Genomic DNA, 16981 nt, shown 5'->3' on the forward strand with positions numbered 1-16981 from the left:
GTATTTACAGGCTTGCAGACCCTTTTTTGACCCCAATAACAGCGGCTGAGACACAGCACCTTCCTCTGCATCCACGCAGTAGAAACTCAATGGCGCCTCGGCCGAACCCGAAGAAGTGATTAAGATTCAATTGATTTTCAACCGGGAGGCGAACACAAAAGAAAAAAACAACTCTCTGGTCTTTTGTCTGTTGCCATGGCGACCAATCAACCCGGACGGGATGAATGAATACATTTGCGACATTTTCCATTTGCGCCAGTCCGGGTTTGACGGGACGCAGTGTCCGACTCCAAGGCGACGAGACTGTTGCTTTTCTTCTTCGGGTTAAACTTCATTTGACCTCCTGCTAATTAAAAAAAAAAAAAAAAAGAAAACTGCTGAGTCATCAGGCCTTTTTTCTTTTCTTTTCTTTTTTTTTTTAATGTGACATCAAATGTTTCCGCCTCCTTTTTCCTCTCTCCCTCCACCTGATCCCACACCTGATGTGCTCTGAGGCTGTGGCGAGCCACCTAATTGCGTGCGACGGAGGTCATTGTCACCGTCGACAGAGCGCCAGCTCAGCGCTGCGTCTGCGTTTCCTCCACTCCAGATGGAGACGGAGCAGCACCAGCAGCACCGGCAGCAGCAGGGGGCGGGGAGTCCGGTGCCGCCGGTCCGACCTCCAGCTCCGGTTCTGGGCAGCACGCTGCAGCCTTCCTCCCCTCATTCTGTCACCTTTTATCACTGTCCAGTGTTTTCAGGGACATTTTCTTCAGGCTTATTCTGTATTACACAGTATGTCCAGTTACTTTCTTGGGCCTCTGCAACCTCTTGCTGTTGCAATGGGGACAGTTTACAACAATTGACGGTTAAGCTACGTTAAGCTTTTTTACATTTAGCCTTTTCGGACGTCCCGTTGTGAGGGTTTGTTCTGTTTAGTTAGTTGTTTTTTTTTCAACCTCTTGTGCTTTCAGGCCAGAGCCAGTGCCAAGAAGTTCCGGAAAGTGACCCTGACCGTCTCCCCGAAAGGCATCATCATCACGGACACAGAGACCACAGACCTCATAGAGAATGTCTCCATATACAGGTACATGAAAGGCCGCTGAGTTCAAGGGGAAAAGTGCAGAGGGGGTTGAGCTGAATGTAACTACAAAGTTTTCCTTTTGCTTTTGTTCACACATTTTATCAAACACTCGGATTCAATTGAACTTTTCCTTCTCTGAGTAAAAATCACATCCCTCTGCTGAGCTGGTTTTGTGTTGCGCGTTCAATCAAAACGCTGCAAAATATAAAGTGGGGTTATCAGTGGAGTCTCCGTTCATATCCCCATGTCAATAAAAAATGCTTTTCAGTGCCAAGCTTGGCTGCTTCTCCGTGACAGCAGCGTGTAACAGAAAATAGATGGATGGGTGAACAGTTGTTTGCCGCTGAAGCTGCTGGCAAGTGGAGGAGGCCACGCATCACTCTGTGTTTTTGAGCGCACGCCATGTCTTAGTGGATGTCTGGGCACCGATCACAGCCGCAGTCGATGTTTCTGCTTTGGCCCTCTGCATCCATCCATCCATTTTCGAAACCCGCTTATTCCTGAGCTCAAGGTCACGGGGGTCTGCTGGAGCCTCTCCCAGCTGTCATAGGGCGAAGGCAGGAAGAGACAAACAACCATTCACACTCTCTCACACACACACACACCTACGGACACTTCAGACTTTCCAGTTCACCTCACGTTCACGTTTTTGGAGTGTGGGAGGAAGCTGGAGAACCTGGAGGGAGCCCACGCAGGCACAGGGAGAACATGCAAACTCCACACAGAATGGTCCCAGGCCTGGAATTGAACCTGCAACCTTCTCGCTGTGAGGCGGCAGCGCTGCTAACCACTGCGCCAGCGTGTCGGTACGCCTCCCTACTGCAGTTATTAATCTGCAGAGCTTGCACCAGAGTACTGTGTCTCTTTGCAGGATATTGCACTGTGCTGGTCAGTTTCTTCTACATGTGTACAGTATGCGATCAGTGCACAAACATCATATGGCCACACCTGAAATGCTGTGAAGAAGCAAGTGAACAGAATTGCAAACAAGCCACATATTGTGGCGCAGGTAGTGTGTGTGTGTGTGTGTGTGTGTGTGTGTGTGTGTGTGTGTGTGTGTGTGTGTGTGTGTGTGTGTGTGTGTGTCTGTGTGTGTGTGTGTGTGTGTGTGTGTGTGTGTGTGTGTGTATGTACGCATCCAGATGGGAACGCCCCCTGTTTGATCCACCTTATCAGAGGGAGCAGACCTCCGTCCAGGGGAATCAGCCTCCTCTTTGATCTCCTCCTCTCTCCTTCTTATCTCCTCCTCCTCCTCCTCTTCCTTCTTTCGCCGCGTCTCAACGCTCACGTGAGCGCGAGCGGAGCCCCGCATGGAGGTGAAAGATATAAGAGCCGCGACTAATTGGCCACTTGTGAAAGGCGAGCGCTCCAGATTGCCGATAGAGGAGGGAGACGGCGCGGCCACCGGCGGAGCTCGGATTGACCTGGAATAGATATTTCCTGCTCATTAGGCCCCGCCCCCACCATCCCCCCTCCCAGTGTCTTCTTCCAGTTGCAAATAATCCGACATCTGGCCCGCAAAGGAAGCGAAGGTTGAACAAAGCGAGGATGTAAGAGAAGAGGATGGAACTCGCATGTTTATCATGCAAATCAGATCGAAGGGAGGGGCGGGGGGGGCAAACAACAAACCGACGTGAGCGGGCTAATGTGCGTTCCCAATGCGGGAGCGAGCAGCCTCTGACTTTGTTGTTCCGCTGCGTATGGAAATGTTGCATGTTTGCTGAATTAATTGCGTGTTGGCTCTGGCGGTGGGAGCGAGCGGGGGCCGCCCCCCCGCCCCCCTCAGGAGGGAGGCTCAGTCACGGCCGGAACGACCTTGGCGCCGCGTCCGCAGGCCCGTGTCACAAATACACAGTCGCCACCGCCCTCTGACTCTGCACCACTCGCCAGTCTGGGCCGAGCAGCTTAGTATAGTATAGACCCTAAGCCTCGCGTTGGCAGGAGTCTGGCAGTGCCTCTCATCAGACTGAGGAACTAAGCAGCAAAATGTTAAAGAAAAAAATAAAGATTTTTGTATCAAGACCAGAGAGTATCGATCTTGATGCTCTCTGGTCTTGATAATGTCTCGGTCTCGGTCGGTGCCGTCTTGACTACAGCACTGTCGGTCTCTGATGCCATGTAGTCGAGTAAAACTGCAGTTTATTTGTGCTGCTTCCTGGTGAGCAAGTAACACTTACTGACCTGACTGCTGGCTGTCTTTGACTTTTTGAAATTGTCAGCGCTTCTTAAACAATGCTTACGTTGTGCATCTGTATACAGAATAGATTTTTTATTTTATTTTATTTTTTTAAAAAGCATAAGGGAAAATGTCAATGAACAGAGCCGAGCATATGGCATATAAAATTAGTTTCAAGTGAATTGAATTGATTTCCTGGAGTCGAGTCGAGCCGCGCGCGAGCGCGTTTGCGTAGGGGGCGCTGATGGACGTGATGTTTCCATCGGCCAATGAGCAGCTTCTTCTCTGCTGTGATTCATATTCCCACAAGACCTTTCAAAGAACTGCCAGCATATCAATCAGCACAGAACACGGATCCGACCGACTCTCCACCTGCTCCGGCATCCAATAATATTGTGTCGTTCGTTTCATTACTGTCTGTTAACTACATTCTCCCCCCCCCCCCGAACACTCATTTTCCATTATTGCACATTTGTCCAATGAAGAATTGGACAGAAGTGCTTTATTGTTGCACTCTAAATTCTACCTGGTTTATTCAGCGGCGGCGGCGGCACTGCGAGGCTTTGATGTGCCAAACCCGTCTTTCAGGCTTTGTGTGCTGTAAATATTTAAATATTTCCATTGATATTCCTCCCGGCCCGGCGCCTGGTGAACACGCAGCGAGGAGATGAAAGGCTGGCGCTCGGCAGCTCCTGTGCAGATATGATGCAGACTGACAGCTCGGCTTGTGTTGTTTCGAGCCTCCTGGAAGGAAAAAAAAACAAACAAACAAAAAAAATTGCTGTCAATTTTTCACTTTTTCCCCCTTCTTGTTGTTTCAAGCGGAAGGCTTATTTTGTGAATATGAACCATTGTCTTGCTGGCAGTAATGAAGTTTTGTCTAAACAGTTTTCTTCGTAAGTAAATTCTACACGTACGAAGAGTTTTTTTTTGTTGTGTTTGTGCCGGGAGTAAAATTTCAGCAGTGATCTGCGTTCTTGTCACATGAATTCCACTCTGCAATTACCGTGTCTGTGTGCCACTCACATTTTTCACTGCTTAGGGAGATTGTTAGTGCAGCCCCTGATCTGAAGCTGGAAGCCAACAAAAGAAAAAACATTATGAACACTGATTAAAATCAAAGAGAGTCTCTGTCCTTTATGCTTTGTGTCAAGTCACCAAACACTATTTTATCTATTTATATTTATTAATGTACTATCCAAAAACACAGTATAGTCGAGAAAAAAGATAAGTAAAGAAAGCATATTTAGCCCTCTGTTTACAACCTCCTGAAAGAACGTTTCAGCTTCCTCAAAACAAGTTGCGTAAAGACGTTTCTCACGTTGTCGTGTCTGGAAAGGTCGTTGCAAGGACAGATGAGGCACTCGGAGTTTGGGACGCTTGTTTGTCACACGCTGCGCTCCCATCCGGGTGCGAAACGTGTTTGGTATTCTGCTCACAAGCTGTGAGAAAAATGAGCGTGACTTCCTTTTCTGAAGTATTAGTAGAACTGTTTCAGAAGTTCTGGCTTTATCGGCTGCAGCCTGTGATAACCGGAGACGGATGTTCATGGCTGAAGCCTCCTGCAGCACGTCGACTTTATCTACCGACGCGGGTTTAAACCTTGTACAACCTGCTGCTTAAAGTACTTTATGGAAACGTCTGTTCTACCCCCCGCCCCCCCCTTTTTTTTATATTCTGTAACAGTGCAGGATGTAATTACTATTGATTGTGCTGTTAATGTCAAAGTGCTGGCAGTAACACGGTGGGAGTGATTGCGTTATGCAGGATTAATGGGTTTATGATAATAATTGATCTACAAAGATTTTTAGTAAACCACATCAAGTGGCTCGGGAACAAACAGACCTCAGCTAGCAAGTCTATTAAGTCTATATAGCCGGCTTGGGGGTGCTGATAATATCCTACAGAGAAAGTCAAGAGTACATCAACAACACGAGGAACTTTGATTAATTCTTGTTTTCCTTCTGTTTAAATAGGTCATCTTTGTAACGATTTCTTCGCTCTTTTTTTCTCCCTCCTCCCCACATGCAATTAGGACCTAAATATAAGTTAGTGGGAGTGGGTGGGTTGTGGGTCGAGGAGGCGGGGGATGGGGGGGCACAGCTGAGTGTCCTGGGCTTTGCAATGTGGGTCATGGACCGGCGGAGGAAGCCAGCAAACAATCTGCAGAAGAGGGAAAAAAAAAATCTGATGGCTGGTGATTCCTGCGCCCATCGTTGCGTTTTGTAGTTCTCCTCCCATCCAGCAGCAGGCGCAGCACCGCCTCCAGTTCATGCACTGCGGCTGTAGACCATCATCGCTGGCGGCGGTGCATGTAGAGCACTCCAGTGACTCTGTGTAGAATTAAAGCTGCAAGTCTGCTAAGATAAATCCTGCAAAAAGGGGAAAATCATTGAAATCATGTTTTTGCAGTTGAGACACGTAATTTGTCCTGGAAAAGCAAAACTGAAGTCTTTGTGATTGCTGTCAGATAACCTTGCAGTGAGTGAACGCTGATTGTGGCTGTCTGGACTGAGCAGATCCAGAGGAGGAGAAATCACGTTGCCTGTTGCCCAAGGCTTCCTGTTTGGTTTTTTAATATTCAAAACACACTGTCGAACACTCTGTCTGAGCGCAGCAACGAGCTCTCCGTCCTCCTCCTACGCTGTTGAAACACTCGGCTTCTCATCCGTCCACCAAAGCAGAAGAGCATCCTCCTCCTGAACGACTGAAATGTCAGGACTCGAGTCTGTTTCTAGTGTGCAGAACCGCAGAAACCGTTCCAACTCTGGAGGCCTGCTGCAGTGTCCAAACATACGGAGCCAAAATGTTGCATATCCAATCGGATCATTTGGACTTCTTATCATATTCTTCCTGTGATCTTTGAAAGTGAAGAAGTGGCATTTTTGAACTTGAACTAGTCCAAATACCTGAAGACCAAAAAACAATGAGCAACATAAAAAAAAACAACCACATTTTCCAGTCAGGTTTTGCATCTGGAAGTGTTGTTATTATTATTTTAATTGGATGTCTGTGTTTAAATGGAGCTGAAGCTTCAGGGACGTGATGACAGTTGGCTGGTTGTCACATTTCTCCACACATTCGACTGTGGGGACCTAACAGAGCATCAGATAAACACTTCCCCTTCATGCATATGCAGAAGAGAGAGAGAGAGAGGGGGGGGGGGGGGGGAGGGAGACAGTCAAGCCTGAGTTATTGCCCAAATTGTCAGGTACGACTTGAATAAACAGGCCTGCTCGGCTCACGGTGACGAGCCGTGCGGGCCGCGCATCGCCCTGATCAAAGGCGACGTTCGCCTCCAGGCGTCGCGTTTGCAAGATGCTTCCTGTCTTCTGCAAATACTCGTTCATCACCGCAAACGCCACCGGGTTCTAACTGTGCGTATCGTCTTTTTTTCTTCCCTCTTCAGGATCTCCTACTGCACAGCGGATAAAACTCAGGACAAGGTCTTTGCCTACGTCTCCCAGAGTCAGTTCAACGAGACGCTGGAGTGCCACGCGTTCCTCTGCCAGAAGAGGAAGATTGTGAGTGTGTAGAATGTGTCGAGTTGAGAGTTTGTAACCTGTGTTGTTGTTGCAGCTCGGGAGGAGGAGCCCAAATCATAATTTTTTGGTTGTTTTTTTTTTTAGGCAGAGCAAATCAATAAATGTGAACTGCATGTCAAGCAGCAAACTTGGTCCTGCTGATTGTGGTGTTTGGCTCCCTCTCGTGGCAGCCACAGCACATCAGATATCAGACTACCGTTTAAAAAAATTGTATTGACTAATCTAGACCAAATTATACAGCAACCTGTAAGAGATTTTTTTTTTCTCCTACCTGTCATGTATTTGTACGGAAGCGTATTGCATTCACTTGGCAAAAAATAAATAAATCTGTTTTTCAGTGTAGTTATTTCTGTTTTTCGTGCTAATTTATTTCTGCCCTGTTTTGCGTGCTCATTTTTTTCCATCCTGTTTTTTTTATTTTTATTTTGAAATACCGCGAGAAAACAGTAGACAGGTGACTCTACGGCATGGATGTGCTCTACGGTGGTGACACGTAATCAGTCTGAATGCACTTCAAATGCATCATTTTGTATCCATGGAGCCATGATGCCATATTTATCCAATTGATCCCGGAGAAACATTGCGATGTCGAGAATATCTGAATGGGCTTTCCCTCGAAACAACCGCAAAGTCCTCAGATGCCTACGTAGGTTGATAAACTAATTGTAATGCCATCTATGTCACTTAAAGACAGGACTAATTCCCAGTGTCTTAAACCCATGTCAAAATAGAATTTGATTGAACTGAACAGGCTGGTCATGTTTGCTTCCATTATATGTAGCTCTCAATAAAAGAATGGAACTCGGGGAAAATAGGGCGGAAAAAAATTTGCACGAAAAACAGACACAATTACACTGAAAAACAGTTTGTTTTTTTTGCCCAGTGAATGCAATACGCTTCCGTATATTTGCACCCGCGAAGACTAAATTCATTTTTAAAATTCTTATATTCGTTTTCTGTTGCATGCAGCTCTGCTTTTGAATGTGATTATTCCCCTCCTTCCTGTGTTCTTGTTAAATCGCGACCTAGCTTAAAATGAGAAGAAAGCCGTGCTAGCTGCGAGTCTCGGTAGCTCACAGAGGTAGACAGCTGATAGAAGCAAATTTGCAGTAGTTCGATGAGGAAACTCGTTAAATTGAAGACCTGTACGGACATTACGTCGGTGTTATATCGCGCTGCAGTTGTTTTGTTATTGCGCGACGAAAGGTTAACAGGAAATTACCACGCAGAAAAGACTGATATCGCCCCCTAGTGTTGAGGAGGTGGACACGTTCCCGTGAATAAGTCAATTTTCTCAGCTGAATATATACAATACAAGGATAAGGATTCAAGTCCGATTAGTCGAAATGTGAGCGTTGCCCAGTGAAACTCTGCATTTTAACGTGCTGACTGAGTCTTTCCTGTCTTCTCTCGCTGTGTTTCCTGCCCAGGCTCAGGCCGTCACTCTCACCGTCGCACAGGCTTTTAAAGTGGCCCTGGATCTTTGGGAGATTGCTCAGGAAGGTGAGTTTATTGAATGAAGGTGACGACAGGCCGACTGACTAAAAGCCTCTTTCACTTTCTGCTCATGGAAAGCTGCAATCGTTGATATCTTAGTGGGCTTTTTTTTTTTTTTTTTTTTTTTTCTCTCCCCTCACGCTGTGTTGTGAAAGCGGCTATTTAGAGGAATCGATTCACACGTCTGGCCTTGGCAGCCCCAAACACGCATCCTGTGTTTCGGCTGAATGACTTCAGCTACTGATGCATCTAAAGGTTTTTCTTTTTCCTCCGGGGTGAGGCTGAGAGCTGTTTTCTTCTTCTGCCTTGCAGACAAAAGCAAGAAGGCCCGGACCTGCTGCTCCTGCGCCGCGAGCACCGGCCAGAAAGAGACGGCGGGCGCTCAGTGTGCCGCACCAAGTACGGTTTATTTCCTTCTCACAGCAGTAGCAGACAAAGTGTTTTTTTTGTGGTTGAAAGGGTGAACAAAGAGCTGTGAAAACGCCCATCTGTCACACAAACATCCAGAAGAGCTGAAGAAGCCACGGCAGACATCCAATTTATTTGGTTTATACAACTTTTTCATCTGAAAATGGGAATAAAATTGAACATTCAGGGTAAATGGTTGTGAGCTGCAGAACAACTTTAGATGCCGTCGCTAGATTTTAGCATTTAGACACAACACAAGTTCTTTTATGTCGTGAAGTATTTGATATGGATCGCCTGGCCTTGCTTGAGTCGTGCATTTTATTATGCCACATCTCTCCTCTTACACACTCTCCTCAGATATTATTTTTGTAGTGTATTTGCCAAATAATGGAGAATATAAGTGTTCTTCTAAATATGAAAAATACACACAAGAAGCCACAGAGTTGTTTGTCGGACAGAAATTAGTTACAGATTTTGGAATCTCCACAACACACCCGACCATGCAGCCTTGGGATTGGGTAGTTTGACCCTCTGCCCTGGCGCCCTGCCCTAATCCAACCCTCAGTCACTTCTCACACACTCCAGACCTAATTACACGGCTCCTCGTTAAGCACTCAGGGAGTTTAACGGTGGAAATTTAACAGCCTCCCGGCAGCCGTGGCATTTTGGAATCGGAAATATTATCCAACACCTGTGGGGTCGGCGGGTCGGCGAGTTAAGACTTTATCTTTCCTTCAGTTTATTGTCGGTGAGGAATCGACCTTTTACGGCTCCTCTCAATTAAATTGTGCACGGCCGGCGGCGGCCGCAACCTCATGCAGCCGCTTCAGTAGTTTAGCTGAAAGCCTCGAGGACCGGAGAGAGAAATCTCTCAAGGTTTCGCCCGTTCATTTAAATTCTGTCCATTTGTGGAGAAAAAGCCACTAGTGCCGCCGGCACCAGCTGCACAACAAGGTGTCCCTTCTTTTTGAGAACTAAACTGACACTTTGAAATTTTCACCCATTAATCTTCTGCCCCTCTGCCCCGCCGCTCCCCTCAGACCCAGAGGCCCAGAGGCCCGTCGGCGTGGAGGAGAAGCCGCCCCGGCGGCCGGTTTTCTCCGCGTCCATCAGCTCGCCGGCGCCACGCAGCAATCCCACCCGGCGGCGTCCAATCAAACACGACTCCTGGGTAGGTGACGTCATCCCAATCAGCTGATAGGCCGAGTCTATTTCTGAGTCAGGAGGCGGTAATTCATCTTTCTGCTCGAACTGGACAAGTAGTACCTGTTGCAATAGCTGATTAGTCTCCACGCGTCAGTGACATGATCTCACCACTAGGTGTCAGCATAGTCTTAAAAAATCCCCCCCGCATATCGCGCTGCCTCAAAGTTTCTCGGGTTCCTGTGTGCGAAACATTCTGTTTCGATGAAGGCAGATCGTTAATTTGGATCTTCAGTGGAAAAAAGGTCACTGCATCCGCTTGATCAGAATGATGATGATGAAGTCGTAAAAACGTTAATCCAGGGCAAGGTCAACTGTTTCCACCATTACTTTCTCCCCAATGAAGGAAACACAGGTGACAATTTAAGACCTTAACTTACTGTGTTGACGAGCTTTCGACAGCCAACACTGTCCATAGCGACCTGAAACTCTGAAACTATACATCATATTTATCTATTGACTTGTTGTTTTTTTTTGTTTATTCTGCTTATTAAATATCCGCGTCTCATGTGCATCATGGAGATGAAACGAGTGACGACAGACCGCTGACTCAGCGTGTATTGATTCATTTGTTTTGCGTCCCGGCAGGATGTGGAGGACGGACTGGACGACGCCTTCTCAAGGTAACTTTTTTTTTTTTTTTTTTATTATTTATTTATTTATTTATTCATTTTTCCTTACATGACGTGAGGTTCACTGCAGCACCGGGGAGCTGCTCGTTTCATTTAAAGCAGGAGACGAGATGTGGTGGTGCACAAACTCACCTGGACGATGTCCACTGAGACTTTATGAAACAGTTGACGAGGCCAGTTCAGTCTGAAAAAGATGAAAGAAAATCCAGTGGGAGCCGTTTCCAGGTGAACATCCATGAGAAGAACTTTTAACTCAGATGTTTGATCCTGAAGATGAATTTAGCAGATGTTTCAGACGTCTCTTTAGAATAGATTTTGACAATGGATCAGTGTTTTAATTAAAAATGATTCATTACAGCAACAGGCTAGCTGTAATTTGGACCAACGTTTCTGCAGTAATCGACTTTAGTTTATTCTGAACAAGTTGATGTGAGTTCATTAATAAATCATGCTTCAACAATCAATCACTCACACAAACAATTTTATTAACCCCCGCTGGGGAACCAGAATAAAGTGCAATACAACATCCACCACTGTATAAATCAATAGTGACTGTAAAATTTGTATCGCTAGAAGCTGAATTTTATTTATTTATTAGATTTGATTTTCAACCAAGCTGTTTTTTTGTTTTGTTTTGTTTTTAAAAAAAGGATTTTGAATCACTGAACTTCAGTGCGCTTGAAAGTGAATTAATTCACTGACGACAAACAAAATACCTCACATTTTTAACAGAGTGCATCTTTCAATGAAAATATCCAAGCTGAACTTCTCTGCTGCTGTTGCATTATTCTGTTCCAACACTAATATTGTGCAACCTTGAATATCTGTGGGCTCGCGTTGTCAGTCACCGGATGATAGAAGTCACGTGTCATGAGCAGAGAGCAGTTTTTCTTTCTTTTTTTTTTGATAACCATCAATCCCGGTCAAGAGCCTCGTGACTGAAGGCAGGAAGTTTGGTGACCGTGAGATGCCTGCAGACTGCAGAATAAAAAGTCTCAGTCTCAGTTCTTCTTCTATGGTTTGTTGAGAGCAGTTTGTTCGCTTTTGGCTTTTTGACACAAGTTAAGAAGCTGATTGGTTGAGAAATCCATGGGCGCCTCATCTTTCAGCCTAGGTCAGGATGTGACAGGCCTTCTCATTGGATGCACACAGACAGACAGACAGACAGACAGACACACACACACACACACACACACACACACACAGCGATTGTACGACAATTCAGGCAGTTTAACGTGGGGAGACCAACTGAAAAGGCTGTCAAGACAAATGAGTGGCTCAGACACCGTCGACGGGAAGGCATCAGCGAGGATGATCACAGCAGGGGCGGGTGTTGACCTCCCTGCTCAGTTAGGGATGGGGGGGGGGCAGCGGTGAGGAGCTGTGAGACGCTGCCAGATCCGACATCCTGGAGGAGCAAAAGTCGGAAGATTTAGACCTTCTCAGCAGAGGTCAGCCAGCGTGTCAGGCTGCGATGTGGGGGTTTGGGGGGGTGGCGCTGGCGCTACGAGATCGGTCCTGAAATGCGGCGAGGTCAGGACCCGCCTCCGCTGTGTTATTTTTAACAGTGTGTGGCTGCTTTTGCATCGACAAGGCAGTGGTTGGTGCCATCTCTCTGCCTTAACTTGGGCTGACTGTAGCTCAGGAGGTAGAGCGGGTTGGCCAATGGCCGAAAGGTTGGCAGTTCAAATCCAGCTCCATCCCGGTCTGCCGCTGTGTCCTTCACCCACAGTGCCTCGTACGGATGTGAGTGGATGTCTGGCGGCGGTGGTGGTCGGAGGGGCTGTTTGGTGCAGCTTGGCTACACATGGAGCTTCACCACCACCAGTGTGAATGAATCATGGCTTCAATGTAAAGTGCTTTGAGTGCCTAGAAAAGCGCTGTATAAATCCAATCCACCATTAATCATTACGAAAATACCAAAATAACATTGGGGGCTTTTTGCATCTTGCACCTGTTTGAGTGGAAGTTATTGAAGTGGGAGACTCATCTGGAGGGCGGATGTCGCAGCTGCTCTGAGAACTAATTGACATCCGCTTCCTTGTTTGAAGGCCCCCATTTTTAACATCCCGTCCTCCGAGTCAAAATGACTGTTACGCAACCGCCGGTGTCGCTCCGAGCCTGCCTGAATAATTAAAGCCCCGTGGAAGAGCGACGTGCACCCGCCGTCTCGCTGCCATTCCTGCGTGCGCTCTGTCAGTGCTTAACCTTCACTCTTTCTGCCCTCTGTCTCCTCCTCTGCCTCCCCCCCCCCCCCCCCCCCCGACACGCAGCAACCTGGAGGTGGAGGACATGGACACAGGTGAAAGGAAAAACTGCACGTTTTAAGTCTTTGCGTCAGCCACGTCAATGAACTCGGTGTGGTGTGTTGTGTTGTTGTGAGTCTGTGGTGGCGAGAGCCATGAAAAAAAACCCTGTTGGGTGGAAGGACGGATGGGTGTGTTGATATGTGCATAGTGAGGATAGAAACAGAGCCATAGGAGATACAATAATAGAGATTTCATATAGAAATGCATCAGATACAGATAGATCGATAGATCGATAAATTACACTGCTTGCTTCATCATTTTTCATTCATTCATTCATGGTTCTGCCTAACAGCCGCCTCATTACACTAAATAAAAACTTGCAGTCCTTGTGTAAATCAGTCCATTTTTTTCACTAGCCGTGTGCATGGTGCTTGCCTCATTGAACACCAACACCATAATAATCGCTCATTGCATTCGTTTCCCCGGTCACTTCGACACTCTGAGTCCTTGGGACGCGTCCCAATCGTCTTCGCCTCCCCCGTAACTCCTCACGTGTCCTCATGTCCATCAGAGCCTCTTTTTTTCTTTCCAAACCAGTGTTTACAGTTTTTGTCCTCTTCCTTTCTTCTCCCTTCCCTATTCTTCTTCTTCTTCTTCTTCTTCTTCTTCTTCTTCTTCTTCTTCTTCTTCTTCTCCTCCTCCTCCTCTGCCGTCAGATTGGCCCAGTCCGGCTCCCAACCCGGCGCTGACGATGCAGCTCTGAGTCCCCGAGGAGATTAACAAGACTGTCGTTCATCTGCAGCGACGACTTCTAAATAACACACACACAGACAATAGTTGTTGTTTTTTTCTTCTTCTTCCTCACTATTCACAGCACTGCAGAAATTAGACGGAGGCCCCGAATCGTTCATGGGGGAGGGAATGAATAACGATGCCAGGGAGCAAAAACTGAATCAGAACAGAACCTTCGCTCGGTGGTTTTCAGCCGAGGAGCCGCAGAGAATGACCAGATAGTGAAAAGCAGTCTGAGTGACAGCCCGCACACACACACACACACACACACACACACACACACACACACACACTTCCTGCACCCACATTGAAATTCAGCACTTTTCAAAAACAAGAACGACGCAGTTTGCAGATGATCAGATTTAATGCGGCAGCCTTTCTTTTTTTTTTTTTTTTTTGGTTGATTGCGGCTCGTAAAGAGAAGCAGCGGCTCCAAGCGTCTGCCGTGAAACCGTGAAAAAGCTCCCCGCTGGTGTCGTTTGGCTTGAAGGAGCACCAGCTGCCACTCCAAGTGCGAATCAGCCGTCGACGGCGGATGAGTGAGCTGTTTGTTGTGCCGCCGCCGCCGCCGCCGCCGCTAAAGAGCCGAGAGTGAAACACAAAGGCAGACGAGTGGCTGCGACTGTGTAGACGCCATGCAGTAACGTCCACCCTGTCGAAGAGTGCGTCCATCGTGTTCACATCAAACCCAAAGCTGGTGTGCGTTCAGTCCAACGGTCCCTGTGCTTGGTTCCGGTTTGCTTGATGAGTTTGTGCTGTCAAAACGACAACAGTAAGCAGGTTGTGTAGAACTCCCCACTCGAGTCAGCTCGACACCAAGCCGATGTCGCAGTTGTCGATGGTGTGAAGTCACCAGGGATATAATTGTATCATTGAAAGAAGTAGGACAACTAGAATCAGGGTGATTTTTTTTTTTTTTCTAATGCTATCGTCGCTCTCGTCAGGTTGTGACTGCGTGTGTGCATGTCGCTCTGTTTTGCGTGGCGCTAGATGATGTGTACAGAGATAATTGAATGTTAGCTTGTTTGATTTTAATTATCCCCACAGTTATTCTTTTTTTTTTTTTTTTTTGTCTCCCCCCTCTTGGTTTCCGATCAGCAACCCTCCACGGAGAAGTTTTCAGGTCATTTCCTCAGTTTTCCAACTTCACATTCTGTCCTCCTTTGACTGTCTGCGCGGCGCAAAAGGAACGCCCCTCAATCTGTTCTCAGACGTATTTTTATCTGCTGCATGGACGACAATGACGACTGTCAGGAAGGACAGCGGCTCGGCGAGGTCGCAATCGCTCTCACTGTCCGCCGCAATCACGACTGGGACGGAGGGAGAGAAATGAGAAAGAGGAGGAGGAGGAGCAGGCGGAGGAGGAGGACAAGATGAGGAGGAGAGGAGACGACTGGGTTGTTGTCATGACACTGGCTGCTGAATAATTGGACGGCTTATCAGGTTTCACCACAAAGCTTTAATTGCATGTTTCAGGCACGACCGGTCGGAATCCTCTTCATATTTACAAGAGCAGGAGCAGCAACAGACGGCGCGTCATCAATGAAAACCCTCCAGCGAGGCTCCGCTCACGTTTCACCATCGACGGTGGAAATTCACTTGCCGGCTTTGGCTTTTTTTTCCTTCTCTGGATTAGATTTTGCGCGTGCGGATGCTGCGGTAGCTGCTGATTGAGGGATGTTTGCGGATGTGGACATGGTTCATAAGCCCAGAATTGGTTTTCAGTGAAGGGCCCAGTTTGGTTGGGTGGAGCTTTTCCTCAAATCTGCCGGATTTATCTCGCACATCCGTCGGGCGATGAGCCAGTAGAGAGCGTTTGAACAGAGAGGCAGTGGTTGACAGGCTCATGTTCCCACCACTAGTGTATTTCACTGCTTAGCCAGTTAGCGACAGTCCACGGCTTCCTATTGGTGGACCGCAGCACAGTTAGCTCTGCCCCAGTGTGAGCTGTCATGGACCACTGTATCGCAACACTTTTCAGTAACACCATGTTATGCACTGACAGAAACACTTCAAACGTGTCCTTATTTTCACGTGTAAAACACCATCCATTCCCACGAAGCTGCTGCTAACACAGCAATGCTAACGTCTCCAGCAGCAGCTCGGCTCACTTCCTGTGTCGTCTCCTTCTAGGCTAAATGGCAGCTCGCGGCAGCTGATCACTCTTTGGTCACTGCTAATAAATAGTATGGAAACGCATTGCATTCACTGGATAACATTTGTTTTTGTTTTTTAGCCACCTTATCTCGTTATTACGAGAAAATATCTCCTAATTGTGAGAAAAGTACTCATAATTATGAGATAAAATGAAGAAACAGGAAACGAAAAATGTTTTTATTCAGTGAATGCAGTGCGCTTCCATTTAATAGGAATCCAACTGATAGTGAAAACGGCTCAATTTGAGCTCACCAAGATGGATGGGTGAAATTTCCCAGCTGAAATTATAGCGACTCAGCTGCCATCCCAGGATTTTCTATTGATTTTTTTAAAGCAAGACATTAAGTGAATAAAGAAGTATCTGTAAGTGAATTGGACTTGTGCTGCCGAGCCCATCCGGAACCTCTTTGGAAACCCATTGATCTCCTCGTTAATTACGACGATGACACAGATTGATCCGCCGGACTGCTTGGAGCTCCGACAGTGTGTCTGTACCTTGGCGAAGCCCGCCAGCTGCGTGAGGCATATTGATGAGGCTGTCCAGTCCAGTCCAGTCCTGACCAAAGACTTCCTAACCTCGAGGTGAGCCGGCGCGGCTGAAAACCAAGCAGACCCGCCAGGTTGGAGGTCCAAAGATGGGAGACCGGACTCGGACTCCCGGACGACCGCGAGGGGAAGTGAAAAAAGCTTTTGAGCTCCCAAATTATCCACCGACAGTTTACAGTATTTGTTTACTTTTTCAACGACGGTGCTTCATTTTTGTATCTATGCAATCGGAGGGTTCCCAACAGCGTGGAGATGCAGCTGTAACAGCAGTTTTATTGGTTTATGAAACACTTGCAGTCGTCCTGTACCTTGTAAAAAAAAAACAACAAAATGGTCGGTAATTTGAAACTGTTATGGTTTGTTACATATTTATGCATATAATAAATGACTTTGTACAAAACAATGCAGTGAAAGTGTGAATTTGTTTGTTTGTCTCAGCTAGCGGCTATAAAAAAGGCCTCTCGCAGTAGTTTAATTCCTCCCGTCACACAGAGTTTTGTCCTCCGGCAGTCACGGGCCGTGTGCGGAAGGATCCGATTAGACGCAGCTCGCTGTCGTCATATCTGACGGGCTAAGTTGTTTGTCTCTGTCCTTGACGAGCTTCTCTGCTGTAAATAGAAGATTTAAGCCTTATGCCTTCTTTCCTTCCTTTCTTCGCCGGGCTCCATCCGAAGCAAGGACGCTCTGGCTCTTGTCTGTTTTTGTTACAGACT

General features: G+C 47.0%; 1 protein-coding gene across 2 annotated transcripts in view; it reads left to right on the forward strand.

Moving 5' to 3' along the window:
• The window catches only part of LOC142881550 (low density lipoprotein receptor adapter protein 1), a 32279-nt gene extending 15616 nt beyond the window's left edge, over positions 1–16663 (forward strand). The window contains exons 3-10 of one of the 2 annotated variants that reach the window (XM_076015892.1): positions 954–1066; positions 6649–6763; positions 8215–8287; positions 8594–8680; positions 9730–9860; positions 10481–10515; positions 12798–12826; positions 13490–16663. In XM_076015892.1, coding sequence (XP_075872007.1) covers positions 954–1066; positions 6649–6763; positions 8215–8287; positions 8594–8680; positions 9730–9860; positions 10481–10515; positions 12798–12826; positions 13490–13536 — 630 coding nt within the window. In that variant the 3' untranslated portion in view covers positions 13537–16663. The remainder of the gene's footprint in view (positions 1–953; positions 1067–6648; positions 6764–8214; positions 8288–8593; positions 8681–9729; positions 9861–10480; positions 10516–12797; positions 12827–13489) is intronic. The other variant, XM_076015893.1, reaches the window with a different exon arrangement.
• The last annotated feature ends 318 nt before the right edge of the window (positions 16664–16981 follow it).

Source organism: Nelusetta ayraudi, unplaced genomic scaffold (genome assembly GCF_046127955.1).
Source record: "Nelusetta ayraudi isolate G7.1 ecotype Tasmania unplaced genomic scaffold, CSIRO-AGI_Nayr_v1 ptg000202l, whole genome shotgun sequence".
Lineage (NCBI taxonomy): Eukaryota > Metazoa > Chordata > Actinopteri > Tetraodontiformes > Monacanthidae > Nelusetta > Nelusetta ayraudi.